Here is a 17,944-nt window from a genome sequence, read left to right as displayed (position 1 = left end):
CTTATGGCATTGTAAGGACTTTGATCACAGTGACAGGACTTTTCACAAGTACACAATAGAAGGAAGTATGTATGTATGTTCAACTGAAATCCTTAGCTGTTTGTCCTTAACTGTGAATCCTTCTAGATTCTACTCAACAAATACAATTTGCACTAAGAGAGAATTCAGACTCTCTTAACTAAATTATTGGCAGAGAAGGCCTTTGAAAAATAGATTCATATTTTTAACACTATAGCCAAACAAACACATTGTCCTCTGTTGCTAGCTTTGGTTGACATTGGGTCTCTGGTTGATATTTAGAGGAATTATGACATCTGTTAACCTATTTCAGAATCTAAAATTGTGTGTAGATGCCTCCAGCAGAACATTTGACTAAACATTAAGTTCCTTCTCACAGCTTTGAAGATAAGGACATGCGTGCTCTATATTCATTTTCCCCCATCAGAATAAAGTTATTACACCAAAGTTGTTTGAAAATTTCTGCTTGGACAGTTTCCACCTACGCTCATTCTCTGCATTCATGGCCTGATCATTTGGAACCTGATTTTCCACATCTCTGCACTTTGATTCATTAAGTCCATCATAAAATGGGAGGAGGAAAGTAGCTGTGACACCAGAAATATACTGCTTTCCCCACTTAGCACTGGATTAAGTGACAGTAAAAGCCTCTGCTGCTAAGATTATAGTAAGATTCCACTGGTCTGAGAATTATGAAAGATTTGTTTAAAGCATTCTCTCTTTAAACAAATCTTTCATAATTCTCAGACCATTGGAAACATGCATATCTGTGCTTGGAACACAGTTAGAATAGAAATGTCATAAACTCTCACTATTGAATGACACTTAAGATGACATTGAATGACACTTAAGGTGACACTGGTCAAAACCAGAGTGGAAAGTAACTTTCCTCCCTCTATAGCACAGTTCAATCTATTCAGCAAGGTCTCCCATCCCTCTATGTAGCACTTTCAGGGGACTGGGAGAGGGATTTCTATAGGGAGAAGAAAGCAGAGAAATCAATTCTCCTAATCCAACTGCATGTACCTAACTTTGGATCAAACCTTCCAGCAGCAAACTATCTGGTGTTTCTGTTTAGATGTTTCATTGTAGTGTTGCAGTAATAACTGAACTCGTGACCATTTACTTGGTTCACTTCAATGTACTTTTTAACAGTTAAAAAAATACACTGCAGATTGTTCTTTGTTACAATGTTTTTCACTTGTTACCACTTTCCAATAGTTTTCAACCTTTAGACAAGCAGGAAACCACTCTTTGTCAAATATGAATAAGACCTACTTCTTAAGCATTTTTATAATTCATGGCTGTTGATGGCAGTTCCGGAGTTTTGAAAAGTTCCTTTTTTTATCACAAAGTTAATTCAAATACTTGTTACCCATTGATTGTGTGATGAAATTTATTTAGAAGGCAAAGGGGGATCTTGATCCCAGAAGCCAACACATTTGAAGGCCTTGGCTAAGAAGGGAGGCTTTAGAACATGTAACAAGTTCTTATTCTAAGACTAGCTCATTGCTTTTAGTTACTTTTAAAAATTATGCCTCGAAAGTAGCCCAACAAAATTACAAAATGAGCACAACCACCTTCTCATTTAAGAATAATGGCTAATGGTAATGATAAGAGTAATGGTACTTTTCAGTAACATATTCTGTCTAGAAAGCACTCGTTATTAATGTTCACCATCGGGAAAGCTGTTTCAAGGAGCAAGCTGTGAGAAGAAAGTGCTCTGCACATACTCACAGAGACATTTCCTACTTTATTACTGTTTCATGTGTTCCGACACTAGAAACTGAAAATAAATTTCAGCGTTTAAACTGGGTTCAAATGAAGGCCTGGAAAGATGTAAAGAATGAAATGCATAAAGATCTAAGAATGAAGACATGTGAGCAAACAAGGAACATGCCAAAAATGATGAATGGTTCTTTCCACATGTACCCCATCCCATTCCACCCCTGCTGTGATTTTCATCTACACACACACACAAGCCAATGGAATGAGTCCAACCCAGGCTGGAAGCAAGGCAGAAAACAGCTCACCGTGAATTTCTTGTAAAGTTCATAAGTGAGAAGAGGATTAGGTAGCTCCCTGAAGTACAACTTGCAGAGTGACCCCACACAGTGAATGTCTTGAAGGTAAACTTCCCTTGTCAAGTCAGGGCATGGGTCTGAGCCAAATTCTTGCCTGGAACAAGAGACAAAGAAGCACAGTGACATTAATGAACAGAATGAGAGGGAAGACAGTCCCCATCTTGATTTCTCTCAGCGACAAAGGAAAAAAGTGTCCTAATTGGGTAGCAAAGATTGGAGAGTTTATTGCCTCGGCAAAAGGATCACCATGGAAACCTACCCTGACCCTGAGGGCTCTGTGGATTCTGCATATATTGGTTTATGTTTTCAGTGCCATTTAAATGAAGAAGGTCTACTAGAAGCCACAATTGAACTGGTGGGTACAATTTTGCAATGTTCCTAAAGAGCTGGTTTATAGGAGACCCCATTATACACATGGCAGTGTATACACAGGAGCTAGCCCTCAAGTGGCCAAGCAATGAAACCAGTAGTGGAACAATTATTTTCTTTTTTTCAGCCTAAAGCAGCCTGTGGAAAATTTGTTGTTGTTAAACACCCTTGAGTTGATCCCGACTCATGGCAACCCTGTGGATGATGCATCTCCAAGACTCTCTATCCTCCATTACTCTGCTTAGGTCTTGCAGATTCACGCCCTCGATGTCCTTAACAGGGTCCATCCATTTAGCATGTGGTCTTCCTCTCTTTCTACATCCCTCCACCTTTCCTAGCATTATTGTCTTTTCCAGTGAGTCATTCTTTCACATGACGTGACCAAAGATGGAGAATGTATGGCCTCCTGGCCCTTCTGCTGTTGCCAGAACCCCTGAAATAGGCAATGTTCACATGATCCATTCTTTCCTTTCCTGCAGCAAGAAAATGGGACAAATAGAACTCACCCTGTAATTTATATACACAGACTTCAGTTTACCCTAACCATTCTATGTAAGGGAAGAAACATGAGGTCAAGGCTTACTCCCACATCATGATGCATATACCCCAAGTTATGGGAAAAGTGGGGCCCATGGTTCACATGCAACCCTCAAGCTCCATCTTTTTGTCGTCACAAAAGCCCCCTAAACCTATAGTTTGTAAACCAAAAGACCTGTTCATTTTTAGGTGATAGTGTATCCTGAAAACTGGCCCAAACAACTCTAAACTGGCTACAAATAGGATGATTTATGTCTTCCATCTTTGTGTCATGTCTTCTTAGTCTATAAACTGGAGGGCCGGAAACTGTCAAATTAACAATTTGTAAGCTGCTCTGAGAGCATTTCTGAAGATAGAGGTAATAATAATAACAACAACAACAACAGTATTCACACATTACATACTCCACTTCCAACATCAAAACTATCATCCATTTGTTTTGTATTTTTAAACATATTCTTTACCTCAGTTTTTGGATGTTAGATGTCACTCCAGAAAGCCGGTAGATCCCATCCACAATTCCATGAGTTTCTATGAATTCTGCACAACTCTTCAATACTGGGGGGACTAACACAAGGAAAGAGATAATTAAGCAGTAGAAAGATTTCTTTCTCAGTAGATTACAAACTGAGTTGCCTATATGCAGCAAGATGGCCATGAATGGCTGGTTTTGTTTATTTAAATAGCAAATTATTTCACACTTAAGAGAAAACCTTTTAAAAAGAACCTAGACTGAAAATTAATATCCTCATGCTTCGAATAATATGTGGCTTGAACATCTATGTTTTTTCCCATCTGCAGGTTGGAGGGGGATCCAGAATCAAACTGCCATGGATGGGGAATAAATAATAAATAAATAAAAAAATTATTTTTATCCCACTTTTGTGTGACAAGACAATCAAAGTGGCTCACAACACATTAAAATATCCGCATTCAACATTATGTTCCAAACTACCTCTCTTAAAACAGGATTAAACGTGATACAATTAAAACTGGAGATTAAAATATCTATTAATAACAATAAAAATATAACAAGGATAGAGCGGTGGGCTAATACATGATGTGAGGGGTGATCATTCTGTGGCTGGACACTTTTATTCAGGAAAGGCCTGCCAGAAGAGATCCATCTTGATAGCTTTTTAAAAGCTGTCTAAACTGGCAATTTGATTAATCTTGTCCAGCAGGCCATTCCATAGTTTGAGAGCAATTGCAGAGAAGGCCCTCTGAGAGGTAGCAGTTAATCTGGTTTTTAAAAACTGCAATAGATTCCTCCCAGAGGACCTGAGTGTGCGGGGCGGATTACATGGGAGCAGGCGATCCCTCAAATAGGTTGGACCCAAGCCATGTAGGGCTTTAAAGGTTATAGCCAACTCCTTATACTGTGCCTGGAAACTAATAGGCAACCAGTGAAGAGGTTTTAGGACAGGTGTTATTCGGTCAATCCTAGTCTTTCTGGCGACCAGTCTGGCTGCCATATTTTGCACTAGTTGAAGTTTCTGGACTAGGCACAAGAGTAGCCCCATGTAGAGTGCATTACAGAAATTAAGTCATGAAGTTACCAGTAAATGTACTACAGTTTCTAGGTCTTTTAATTCCAGGAAAGGGTGCAGCTGGCATATCAGCCGGAGCTGATAACAGGTACTCCTGATCATTGCATTCACTTGGTTCGTCATGTGAAGCGACGGATCTAGGAGCACCCTCAGACTGCGAATACAGTCCTTTGTGGAGAGTGTGATCCCATCTAGGACTGGAGGTTGCAACCCTATACCTGGTGTGGGGGCCCCCTACTGTAAGCACCTCCGTTTTGTCTGGATTCAGCTTGAGTTTGTTTTTCTTCATCCAGCCCATTACTGCCTCAAGACACTGATTGAAGGGAGAAATGCCTTCAATCAGTCTGATTCAATCAGAAATGTCATCATAGCTGCTGACCAGGACATGGAGAAGTATATTTGGGTGTCATCAGCGTACTGATAACACCCTGCCCCATGTCTGCGAATGATTTCTCCCAGTAGCTTCATATAAATGTTGAATAGCATTGGGGAGAGTATGGCACCTTGAGGGATGCCACATTTAAGCTCCATTTTTGAGGAGCAACTGTCCCCGAGCATCACCCTTCCATCTACAATGGAAGAGTCCTTTGTAGTAGTATTCACTAAAAATGATCTCACTAGTACTATCTAGTTGGGACTGGTAATACTAACTTCATATTTCTTCTTAACATTATTCATTACTTTTTTGCCTTGCTTTTTAAAAGTAGTCTAACAACTTGTAGCAAGCCAGCATCGTGTAGTGATTGGAGCATTGGATTAAGACTCTGGCAACCAACGTTTGAACACCTTCTTGCCTATGGAAACTCATTGGATGACCTTGAGTAAGTCACACATTCTTAGCTCCAGATGAAGGAAAACACCCTCTGAACCAAGCTATCCAAGAAAAACTCATGATAGGGTTACGTTATGGCTGCCATAAACTGGAAATTACATGAAGGCACACAACAACAACAGACAATTTCTAAAAGGATTATTCTTTCTGTTTGAATGATCCAAACAGTAAAGGCTGGTCAGTCTATTGAAACAGGATCCTAGATTTTCTTTCTTGATGCCATCTTAAATGCAAACAAATTTCTTATAGGGAAAACCTGCATCCAACACATGTGCACATGTCATCAGATAAATATGCATGACTTATTTCATACCCATTCCTCAATTAAATTAAAATTACAGCAGTTAGTGCAATTGTGCAAAATGTTGCCAGCTAAACTGTTCCAGGCTACTGATTATCTGTATCCAGATAAATGCTCACATTAACAAAGATATTCATATTTTGTTTCTGGATTGTCCCTCTTGCTCATAGTATTCTGAAAAGTGAACGTTGAGATTTGGATGATTTTAGCAGCATTTCCAGATTGTTTCTACATGAGATAGCCCTACGTCACCCCTAATCAATCTTATGTAGCCACTGGAGGTGCCTCAATGCAAGGCCTGCCCAAATAAGAAGATGTGGAACACTTGGCTTGGGAGCACTAGTGCTTGCAGAAAGAAGAGGATCTTGGTGGCTGCATAATTCCTTCACACAGAGGCCAATGCACTAGATACTTGCCAAAAGGTTGGAAATCAAAGAGCACTTCCCTCTGGAAATGATACCCTTGTGTGTGAGACATCTGGATTGATTGTCCTACCATTTACCCAAACCTCTGGCCATTCTTCCTCCTGCAGTAATCCTCTCAAACTCCTGAGAAACTGCTTCAGGAGCCATTTCTTCCCATAAATATGCCTGTTTGGTGCAGTCCCAGTTTGTTCCCAGTCGAGTACAGACAGCCACTCTGTTTCTCCCTTGACTCCTCGGGACCAGCATGCCACTTAGGTCCTGGCTGTGTTTTGAGTCAGAATCATCTGTTAACACATGCACACAACACATGATCAGAGCTCCATGCTTCAATTCATATAGCCCACTGCTAAAACCCTCTGAAATCTGTCAGCTACCACCTTTTCCATCATTCGTTCTTGTATGTGTTTGTGTGTGAGTGTCTTGAGTGAAAATTGATTTTCCCTTGCTGTCATAAATAAAACTAAACTAATTTAAAATCTGCTATCTAGAGTTCTTGATTTGTAAACTATACATAGACTAGAATCCCAGCTTTTAAGAGTTACCTGAACCCTCTCACTGCTTCCTCTTTAGCTAAATCAATTCCCCCATTGATTTCAGTTGTGGATGCCCTCCCAGGACTGTAGTATTTTGGCTAACAAGATTCTACTTGACATGACAGGACTATCACAATGGAAGTATTTTGCACATTCTTCTCTTAGAGCACATGCTTTTGTGCTCATACTCACATAAGGTGACAAATAAACATTAATTATAGTTTTCTCTCCATTTTAGGCATCTACAATATTCTCCCCATATTCAAATGCCCCAAAGTGTAGCAAAGCAAATAATTCTGTATTTTTATTGTTTGTTTTTTGAATAAACAAAAAGTTTTCTGCACTGGAAAAAGGCTTCTAGTGTTTTCCTTTAAAAAATTATTTGGATACAGAAAATACGTTTTTGCATAAACATTCAATTTTTGCCCATGTAGAATCATTTGTCCACAACACTTTAAAACATTTGAATACAGGGGGAAGGGGAGAATGCTGGTCTATTATTTATCCCAACATGGTTTCCAAACTGTCAGTTTTTCAACCTGAGTAAGGATGATAATGAATATTCTTTCCATCCCTATTTTACACAACTATAAAATATGGAATGTGGTACTATGCAGTGTGAGAATGTTTAATGCACACATTGCTTTTGAATCTTGGCTATGAGCCACAGTCCTCCACAACTATAAACATGACCAGGCAAGCACTTAGGTCAGGTTGGCTTTTGGCTTTTGGTTCAATTCCAACCTCAGAAAAAGACCTGAGATCCCTATTTCTGGACTACATGAGTCAAAGAGGGGAAAGCTGGCATTTGTGGAAATAAAACAGTTATAAATCAAGAGCTCAAGACCTTGTCAAATACATCCTGCAAGATGAAGAGACCTACATATGACAATCTTCTGCTGTCCATAAAGCTGTCATCTAAATAAAGTGGCTTTCGAGAAAGAAAAACAACAGTCACAAATCGCTGCACATCATCTTTTTCTTACAGGACAATTCAACTGTGTATAGGTTCAGAGTAGGAAGTAGGATTACATCTAGTACTGAAAAACCTTTTGTTTTCTCTCATGCAAAACACTTATTTAGTTAAGAAGCAACTTAGGTCAATGGCAGCCTTAGGAAGAGTGAGACAGCCTCATACAGAAGAAAGCTACTTTCATTTATTCTACATACATAACAGGGAAAGGGCCAGGTAGAATATTTTAATTGTTCCCCTGTGTTTCAGATTCTTGGTGGCATTTTCCCTTTTATCATTCACAGTATAGTGTAAAACAGATGGATTTTTAAAACTTGCAGACTGTTCCAATGACTACCATGGAGAAGTAAGAAACATTACAGATGGTTATGCCTCACAGTCTAATATTATAATCCGGAATGCCACTAGATTCCCTTCAAGGACGGTAGAAATCTGACTGAGGCAGAATATCAACTGCAATGTAACACTATCCAGTAAGATTTTCTGAAAACTCCAATGTCTGCCTGGCCACACAAAGCTTCAATGCATGCTCTGCGATCTTGAGCATATTGTACTTTTGATTTCTACTTGTTGTTGTGTGCCTTCAAGTCATTTCTGACTAATGGTGACCCTAAGGCAAACCTATCATGAGGTTTCCTAGGGCTGAGAATATGTGACTCACCCAAGGTTACCCAGTGGATTTCCGTGGCTAAGTGGGAAATTGAATCCTGACCTCCAAAGTTGTAGTCCAATGTTCAAACCACTCCAAATCCCTCAGCCACTGGTCATGATTTCTAGTGGGGTTTTAGGAACTGCAGTCCAAACAATTAAGTTTTTCAAACTCTGGTGTGATGGTGGCATCAGACTGGTAGAGCCATAGGCCACAATTGCTGGGTCTGGTGAGCATGTTTATTGAGTGAGATTGGACCCCAATGAATATTGTAGCAATGTGGGTATGCCTCCTAGCTGTTTGCTAGCAGCTGTTCCATGCAACAGGTGTGGAATATGGTCTCAATAGCCATGTAAAAGGCTTGGGCTGAGCAGGGAAGAGAATGGATCCAGGGAAGGGGTTCCTGTTCTTTTTCTTCTTTGCTCCCTGCAGGTTGGGAAGAGACTCTAGAGACTTGCTGCCCAGAGGTTCTATTAGTGTGCATGTCTTAGTATTCCCAGTGACAAGAAAGGCAGATTCTTGGTTTCACAGAAGCAAGGGACACTGGTGCCTGGAGCAGCTTGGGAAATGGCTTAGCTGAAGGTGAGAAGACTTTCTTCCTTTGCTCCCATGGTCAGGCTACTTCACTTAACAGCTGTTTAACTGACTCCTGAGGAGTCCAGATTCCTTTCCTGGCTTGATCGTTGGCAGTTTTGAGCAACTCAAAGGACACTTTAAGACCTTTACATAGGTTTTCCAATCTTTTATGTCATCATCATCATCATTTAAAAAAAAATCACTGATTTCAAAATGAGTGTCAAAAACATTCCACAAATACTACTACTAAGAAAGACAAAAACATATGCAAAAACTCAATATCCCTCTTATAACTGTATGCCTTTCACAGGTCTGTTTCCCTCCTAATTTACTATAGTCATGTTTGCAATTCTGGTTCTGGTTCCAGTGTACAGTGCTTCCTTCCTCCACAGTCGCTGGGGATAGGGGTGAAAAACTGCAAATAAAAAAAAAATTCTTTTTACCTTCATAGGAATCTCACAGAATCATGCTGGAGGACCTATAAATGCCTAGAGAAGTGTTTTCTATAGGAACTTCTCAGTTCTCCAGAACAACTCTACAGTCAACTTCCAGCAGACTTATGCTGGGTGACTAAGGCACGTTACAGACAGGCCCATGAGGCGCCGTCATTGCGCCATCATTACACTTGAGGGGCGGCGCTTCCTGACATGCCTTGCCTCTCGTGCGTAATGATTATGTCAAAATGGCAGCGCCGCATACAGATGGGCACCGCCATTTTGACGTAGCAGACGCTCTGTGTCCACACATCGCGCAACAGAAGTGATGCTGCGAGTGCACGCTTTGGCACTTGCAGAATCTCTTCTGGGCCACAGTAAGGAGCGCGAAAATTGCGCTTCTTCTTTGCAGCATCCGGGAACCACACCATTTGGCTGCTGCGGTTCCCGGACGCTGCAACCGGCGGCGGCGCGAGACTGCCCCTTCTGGGCCGTCTGTAACGCGCCTTAGAGATTCCTAAAGAGAACTTATTAATCAAAACCTTGAATAATCAAATCCACAAAAGTAAAAGCCACAAATATGGAGGGCCAACTGTACTCACTGTATCCTAATGATCAACAAACCAATGAGTATTATAGAATCATAAGCTTTTGTGCATCTGATGAAGTGAGCTGTAGTCTACAAAAGCTTATGATATAATACATTTGTTAGTGTTTCTGGTGGCATAAGACTCAATATTGGTCCTAACAAGCCCTCTAAGGGGAAAATTGCACAGGGTTAGTTTTCACCATCTTCTGCCTGCCTGCCTTTTTTTGTTTGACTTTTAATGCCAGTTTGGCATTCCAGCCCTATACTTCCCACACCACTGTAGCCAACTCCCTCCCCAAACTTTATGCACACAGTTTCCTCCTGTCTCTGTCCATGAACTCTGCTAAACAGAAAACAGCCTATTTTGCCAGACTACACAGTGGGTTTGTGATGTCAAAAAATATCCACCAAGGACTCATTTCACATGTGACCAAAAATTACAGTCTTGACCTCAAATCCCCAGAGATAAAAAAGCTATGCATCAATTTCCAGGAGAGCCAAGCTCCTCAATGCATTGATTGTGTGAATATGGAGCACAAAAATGTTTTCTTTCTTTCTCTGGAATCAAAATTCAGAATTAGTTTTGCTCTCCGCCATATGTCAGGTGGTGGAGTTAAAAATGATGATAACTTCATGACAGGTCCTGAGATAACTTCCTTCTGATTTCCCTGAAAAGGAAAAGGACCACAGCCCAAATGGCAGTTATTCTTCATAGCAGAACTGAAATTCTAATACACATTGAAACATCATTGCAAAGGTTTTATAAAAGCAAATTCTTCTTTGGTAGCTTTGATACTCAAAATGAAAACTTTTACAATAACTCTGAATTTTCAAAGGTTTTTGGTTTTTGTTTTGTTTTTTGTTTTTGGAGGGGGTGCAGAGAGAGAAAAGATTAAAATGAAGGAAAGCAGTGATGTCTGTGGAGAAAGGAGGGGAAAGTTTGGATATCCCAGTCTTCCTATATATATAATTGAAACCACACCAGAGGGCTGGAAGTTGGAAGACACAGCTAGTGTCACATAGTTGCTGATAGTTCTGCCAAGCAGCCAAAATACCCTCATCTTACAATTACAATAGAAACCAGATGCAGAAGAAAGAGAGTGCATGGACCTCTGGCAGCAGTTGGAAAGGAAGGGAGAAGCATGAGTTTCAGTGAAAATATACTGAGACTATAGCTTTTTTTCCTTGACCAAAAATAAAAACCAAATATGACTGAGGTCTCATTTGCACTGCTGAAATAATACAATTTGTAACTGCTTTAATTGCCATGACTCATTGCTATGGAACTCTGGGATTTGTAATTTTGTGAGATATTAGCCTTCTCTGTCAGAGAGCTCTGGTGTCACACCAAATTACAAATCCCAGGTTCCATAGCATGGGGCCATGGCAGTTAAAGCAGTGTCAAACTACATTATTTCTCCAGCTCAGATGAGGCCTGAATGTCTTAGGTTTGTGCAGGGTGTATATTTTAGGCAGCCCCCTTCAAAATCTGGTGGATTATAATTTCCACCATCCCATACCAATAGGGCAATGCTGACAGGGGATGATGTTGGTTTGCAGCCGAATACATTTTGAGAGTTATCAGATTCAGGAAAGATTATATTAGGATTATCAAACCCTGTCAATCTAAACCCTTGTTGTTCTTGTTGTTCTTGTTGTTTTACTTCAGTCAGTTTCCTTTTGAAGACTTCACATGTCATACCCTTTACTGGGATGAACAAGCTACACTGCTTTTACTTGCAAAGATTTTATATCCCTCCATCTCAAATAATTCTGAACAAGATCTGAACAAGATCTCTTCCACACACATCTCCACATACTGTACCCTGCAACTCTCTTTTTTACCTGAATTCTAAGTACTGTTTTTAAATACCAAAATCCTCAAAAAGAAATATTGAATAAGGAATTTACAATGGATGAATTGAAAACAGCAATTAAAAATTTAAAAAACCATAAATCTCCAGGGGAAGATGGACTTACAGCGATGTATTATAAAACATTTGGAATGGAACTGATTGAACATATGAGATTAGTATATAACCAAATTACAAAAGAAGGAAAACCTGACTCCTGGGGGAAAACTATAATTTCTTTAGTCCCAAAAGAAGGTAAAGATGAACAAGTAATAAGCAATTATCGACCTATAGCTTTAATGAATGTTGATTATAAAATATTTGCTTTTGTGTGGGCAAGCAGACTAAAAGATATATTAAAAGAGAAAATAGGAAAGGAACAAAACGGTTTCTTGCCAGGAAGGCAGATTAGAAATAATATTAGGACCATAATTAATACTCTGGATTATTATAATATGCATAATGAAAGGAAAGCAGCTCTGTTGTTCGTCGACGCCGAAAAAGCGTTTGACAGTATAAATTGGAATTTCTTGTTTAATATTTTGGAAGCTATGGATATGGGAGATAATTTTGTGAATAATGTTAAAGAAATTTATAAAGATCAAGCTGCACGATTGAAAATCAATGGAGCGTTAACGGAAGAATTTAAAGTAGAAAGGGGGACAAGACAAGGATGCCCGCTGTCTCCTCTGTTATTCATCTTGGTCTTGGAATTTTTGATAAATAAGATTAGAAGTAATCAAAGAATAAGAGGAATTAAAATAAAAGGAAGTGAAGTGAAGGTGCAAGCATACGCTGATGATTTAGTCCTGATTTTGGAAAACCCTATAAATAATATTGACTATGTGATGCATGAACTGAAATGGTACGGTAATTTATCTGGATTTAAAATTAATAAAGGGAAATCCGTGATAATAGCCAAAAATCTAAATGGAAAGGAGAAAGAAATATTGAAGCAAAAAACTGGATGTGAAGTAATGAACAAAGTAAAGTATTTAGGAATATGGATTTCAAATAATAACATGAACCTGTTTGATAATAACTACAAGGTCACCTGGGAAAAGATTAAAAAGGAATTGCATAGATGGGCTAAGTTAAATTTATCTATCTTAGGCAAAATATATGCTATAAAAATGAATATTATACCAAAATTATTATTTCTTTTTACCAACTTGCCAATCTATGTCAAAAATAATATATGGGATCAATGGAACTTAGAATTTAGAAAATTTATCTGGAATGGAGGTAAGGCAAGGATAAGATGGAATAATCTAAAGGAAAAGAAAGAAAAGGGAGGTTGTGATATGGCAGATGTCAAATTATATAAATGGGCTTGTGACATGCTCTGGATTCAAGACTGGAAAAAGCTGGGGGGAAAAGATGTCTTAAAACTGGAAGAAGCAGACTTACGTTATGGATAGCATGCGTATTTATGGTACAGTAAAGCTGATATAAATAAGGATTTTTATAACAATCCAATAAGAAGAGCTTTAATGGAAACATGGAAGGTGATAAAAACAAAGTTCTATTATAAATTACCAGGCTGGGTATCAACACAAGAAGCATTTGTGAGTAGATGGGAGATGAATGATAACTGGTTGAGGTATAAAGATATAGTAAAAGTAAATTAAAAGAGATAATATTGAAAACAAGAGAGGAACTTATTAAAGAAAAGATTGAAATTAATTGGTATAGTTATTATCAAACGTATACCAGATTTAAGGAGGATATGAAAACAAGGGGAATAGAATTGAAAAAAAAAAAACAGAGATAGATGAGATTATAATGGAGGAGGAAAGGAAAAAAATATCTAAGTTTTATAAGTTGTTTAGAGAAAGGGAACTGGAGAAAGAGCCCATAAAACTCAGTAGCATAAAGCCCATTTTCTTGTGTTCTATCTATGGATGCATCATCTTTTCTGTTGTTTTTTTTAAGTTTCTAGCTCTCATGACCAGTATTTAGTATGCTGAAAATTGTAGTATAAATTTAGCCAATATGGCTTGTGGGGAAAATATTTTTTATCAATCATTATTCTTCAACAGCAAGTGGGAAACACAGTTGACTCAGACAGACCTCCAAATCTAAACAAGTAATACATGGACGTCTTCTGCCCCTAAAGTACAATAGGATGTAGAATTAGATTTTATTGCCTAGTGATGATGATATTGAGATAAGAAACTGAGAAACAAGAGTAAACACAAAAACTTATTTCCATATTTTCTTTAGCACTTTATGCCACAAGAGTACTATACCTAATTTTTACTATGCATACAGAAATATACAACTCCCTTGTTGTAACAAAAATATTAAGCAACACAAGACAGAAAACTGTTGCAAACCATATATATTGCATCTGCAATAGTTAGAGTTGGAAACATCATATACCCGCTACTTAATTTGGGGGCCCTTTTATTGTTTAACTAGGAACTGGCTTAATAATTGACAATATACATTTTAATCAGAATTAAAGTTAGGTTTCTGGACTGCAGCTCCCTCATCAACCCCTCAGTCAACATGACAACTATATCTTTTTATTTTGTAAACTCTGAGTCACAGATTTGGTGGAATGGTGGAAAATAATTACAATTCAAGCAGAACCAATCTAACATATTTTGCAAATCTGAAGAGCAAGATGGTTGCCCTCCCTCGTTCTACATACAGAAACTGCTCAGATGATTTGAGGGTCCCCAGACATGCTGTGTCGCATACAGAGTCCTGTCCTTCAGCAAAGGACATATACTTTCTTCCTGAGCTTAACAAAATATAGAGCCAGCCTTGCATCAAGATGGCAAAGGCAATGATTGCTATCACTTGAAATATCACAATTGTCAAGAGTCCTGTTCCCTGGCATGTAAATTGCAAATACATGCTACACCATCACTATTGGGAAATATGAGAAACTGTACAATTTCGTATATTTCCCAATAGTAATTGTGTAACATGTATTTGGATCTCTCAAGCAGAACATCTTATGCATGAAGCAGATGCTTGAACAATTCACCACCTCACTCTGCCCCAGCACACAGTATCTAGTAGAGAGAAAAACCAAACAGAGGCTGCCTCCGCACTGCAGAAATAATCCAGTTTGACACCACTTTTACTGCCATGACTCAATGCTATGGAATTATGGGAACTGTAGTTTGTTGTGGCACCAGAGCAGACCCTTGGAATGGAATGCTATGGAATTCTCAGAATCCCATAACATTGAGTCATGGCAATGAAAGTGGTGTCAAACCAGATTATCTCTACAGTGTAAATACAGCCTTAAGTTTTCTGCATAAGATATATAAAAGTAGTTTTACTCACAAATACTTGTGCATAAACACAGGTTCATCTTCTTGGGAAAGGTAAGGAAAAAAAGATATTGTATTGTACCAGGAGAGTTGGAGCATTTCACTCAGAGAGAGCTTATCACACATGCTTCATGAGGACAGGCAGGAAGAAAGAGAGAAGAGAACAGATGAGACCCCAGAGAATAATGGAAAGTCTATGTGATTCAGGAAGAATCATAGAATCGTAGAGCTGGAAGAGACCACAAGGGCCATCCAGTCCAACTCCCTGCCATGCAGAAACTCTCAGTCAAAGCATAGTTCCTCCTAATGTTGAGGTGGAATCTCTTTTCCTGTAGCTTGCATCCATTGTTCCGGGTCCTGTTCTCTGGAGCAGCTGAAAACAAACTTGCTTCCTCCTCAAAATGACATCCTTTCAAATATTTAAACAGGGCTATCATATCACCTCTTAACCTTCTCTTCTCCAGGCTAAACATACCCAGCTCCCTAAGGTGTTCCTCATAGGACATAGTTTCCAGATCCTTCACCATTTTAGTCGCCCTCCTTTAGACACGCTCCAGTTTTTCAATGTCCTTTTTGAATTGTAGTGCCCAGAACTGGACATAATATTCCAGTTGGGGCCTGACCAAAGCAGAATATAGTGGCACTAAAAATAATTATAATTATAATTACTATTATTATTATTCCACTTAATCTCAAGGAATCCAAGCGGATTACAGCAATAAAACAAGATAAAATTAAAAGAAAAAAGCATTAAAAGTTCCAAGATCCCCATCCCTCCCCTCTGTCATAAAAACATAATACAGGTAAATGCTAAAAAAAAAAGATCAAACCAAAAAAGAGGTTAAACACAATGGTGTACAATAACAATTAAAACGAGATAAATGTAAAGATGGAGAACAATGGGGTGGGGGGAGGGGAGGCAGGTCAACAAGGATGTTCTAATCCAGAAAGGCCTGCCAGAAGAGATCCGTTTTAATAGCCTTCTCAAAGGTTTCCAAGGTGGTAATCTGACGTTGATCTAGACACTATACTTCTATTGATACAACCTAAAATTGCATTGGCCTTTTTAGCTGCCACATCACACTGTTGACTCATGTTCAACTTGTGGTCTACTTGGATTCCTAGATCCCTTTCACATGTTGTCTCCTTAAACCAGGTGTCCCCCATCCTATATCTATGCATTTCATTTGCCTGCCCTAGGTGCAGTACCTTATATTTTTTCTGTGTTGAATATCATTTTGTTAGCTTTGGCCCAGCTTTCCAGTTTATTCAGGTCATTTTGAAATTTGATCATGTCCTCTGGGATGTTAGCTATTCCTCCTAATTTGATGTCATCTGCAAATTAGATGTCTCTAATTTTGTCATCCAAGAGAGTGAGTGTGAACAAACACACATACAAAGAAAATGTTATCATGAACATATTGTGCCTACACTCCTAGAAAATGGCATGCAACCAGTGAATATACACTTGAAAAGGTTGCTAAAACCAACAACCACAACAGCAACATGTTGTGAATAGAAACAAAATTTTGGTGTATTAAAAAAAGAGAGAAGAGAAGGGAAGGGAAGAGACAATTACATTGTTGGTTATTGGAATGGTAGGGATAATGGTTATTGTTGAAGTTTGAAAAAGAATAAGGCTAAAAAGGAACAAAAAGAATATTCAATGATTTTGTTTAACATATAGAAGTGATGATGATGGGGTTTTTTTCCTAATAAAACTCATCATTTGAAAATGGCTTCAGGAATTCTCCATTAAATGAATGTACTTTCAGTAAATGTTGTGTACATGGTCTTGCTGGATGCATTTGCTCTGGTATATTTAGAAGTATAAAACACATTGAATATTCTTTTTGTTCCTTTTTAGCCTTATTCTTTTTCAAACTTCAACAATAACCATTATCCCTACCATTCCAAAAAACCAGCAGTGTATCAGCTCTGTATTTGATTAGTGCTATATCAACTTACCTATAAATAAGACTCCTCTGTGTGTGTCCTGGACTGCAGCTAGCACACACAAACAATGCCAATAAGGATGGCTCAGCTAAGTAATTAGCAAGCAACTGGGAACAGTCCACAAACCTGCAAGGAGTGATAGTTAAGGAGTAAGCCAAAAGCCAGAGCCAAAGTCCAGAAAACAGAGGTCAGAGTAGTCAGTCCAGTCCAGGGTCAGGGCAGCCAGAAGTAGCAAGAGTCCAGTCCGTTCCAAGAGTCAAGGCAACAAGGGGTCAAGATACAGGGAGCCAGTGCAGGCAGCAATCACACCAAAGGATCATGCAATAAACTCTGACACTGAATTGGTGTCTCCCTGCTTCTTAAGTAGGAGATTCTCTCCTCGGTGCCAGCTGAAGCTTGTTTGCCAATTGTCTCTCAGCAATCCTCCTGGACCTGCATCTGCCAGCACACTCAGCCCGGCGTTGTTTAAAGGAGGGAACCTCCAGGCCTGGTTCCTCCCCAGAGTCACCACTAGGCTGCTGTGCCACCAAAGGAATCCCATCAGCACTAGGACCTGGCTGAGCCTCCTCCTCTGCGGCTGGGAGATCAGGGCTGGATTCTGGCAGAGCAGGATTAGAACCGGGTGTAGCCTCAATTACCTCTTGCTCTGGAGGAGCTCCATCCTCCTCCTCATCCTCCGAGACCTGCTCTTGGCTGGCCATGACTGTGTGTGTGTGTATTGTGTGCCATCCAGTCATTTCTGACTTATGGCAACCCTAAGGCGAACCGGTCATGTGGTTTTCTTGGCAAATTTTGTTCAGAGGAGTTTTTTCCCATACATACATAGTTATATTTCTATAGTACAATTATTTTCAGATAAATATTGGAATAGACAGGATGGCGCTGCTAGGGACAGAACATGTCCCCTTTTCCCTTTACACAGACCTTTCATGATCAGAGGATAAGAGTTGTCAACAGGGTTGTGAGCAGAAG

General features: G+C 39.2%; 1 protein-coding gene across 1 annotated transcript in view; it reads right to left on the bottom strand.

The window, feature by feature from the left end:
* ARHGAP31 (Rho GTPase activating protein 31) overlaps positions 1-17,944 on the bottom strand; it is a 119,028-nt gene that overhangs the window by 32,356 nt on the left and 68,728 nt on the right. The window contains exons 2-3 of the mRNA XM_042459746.1: positions 3,473-3,575; positions 2,052-2,196 (exon numbers count right to left, since the gene is read on the bottom strand). Coding sequence (XP_042315680.1) covers positions 2,052-2,196; positions 3,473-3,575 — 248 coding nt within the window. The remainder of the gene's footprint in view (positions 1-2,051; positions 2,197-3,472; positions 3,576-17,944) is intronic.

The sequence above is a fragment of the Sceloporus undulatus genome, chromosome 3 (genome assembly GCF_019175285.1).
Source record: "Sceloporus undulatus isolate JIND9_A2432 ecotype Alabama chromosome 3, SceUnd_v1.1, whole genome shotgun sequence".
Lineage (NCBI taxonomy): Eukaryota > Metazoa > Chordata > Lepidosauria > Squamata > Phrynosomatidae > Sceloporus > Sceloporus undulatus.
This window is presented reverse-complemented; position numbering and strand designations above follow the sequence as displayed.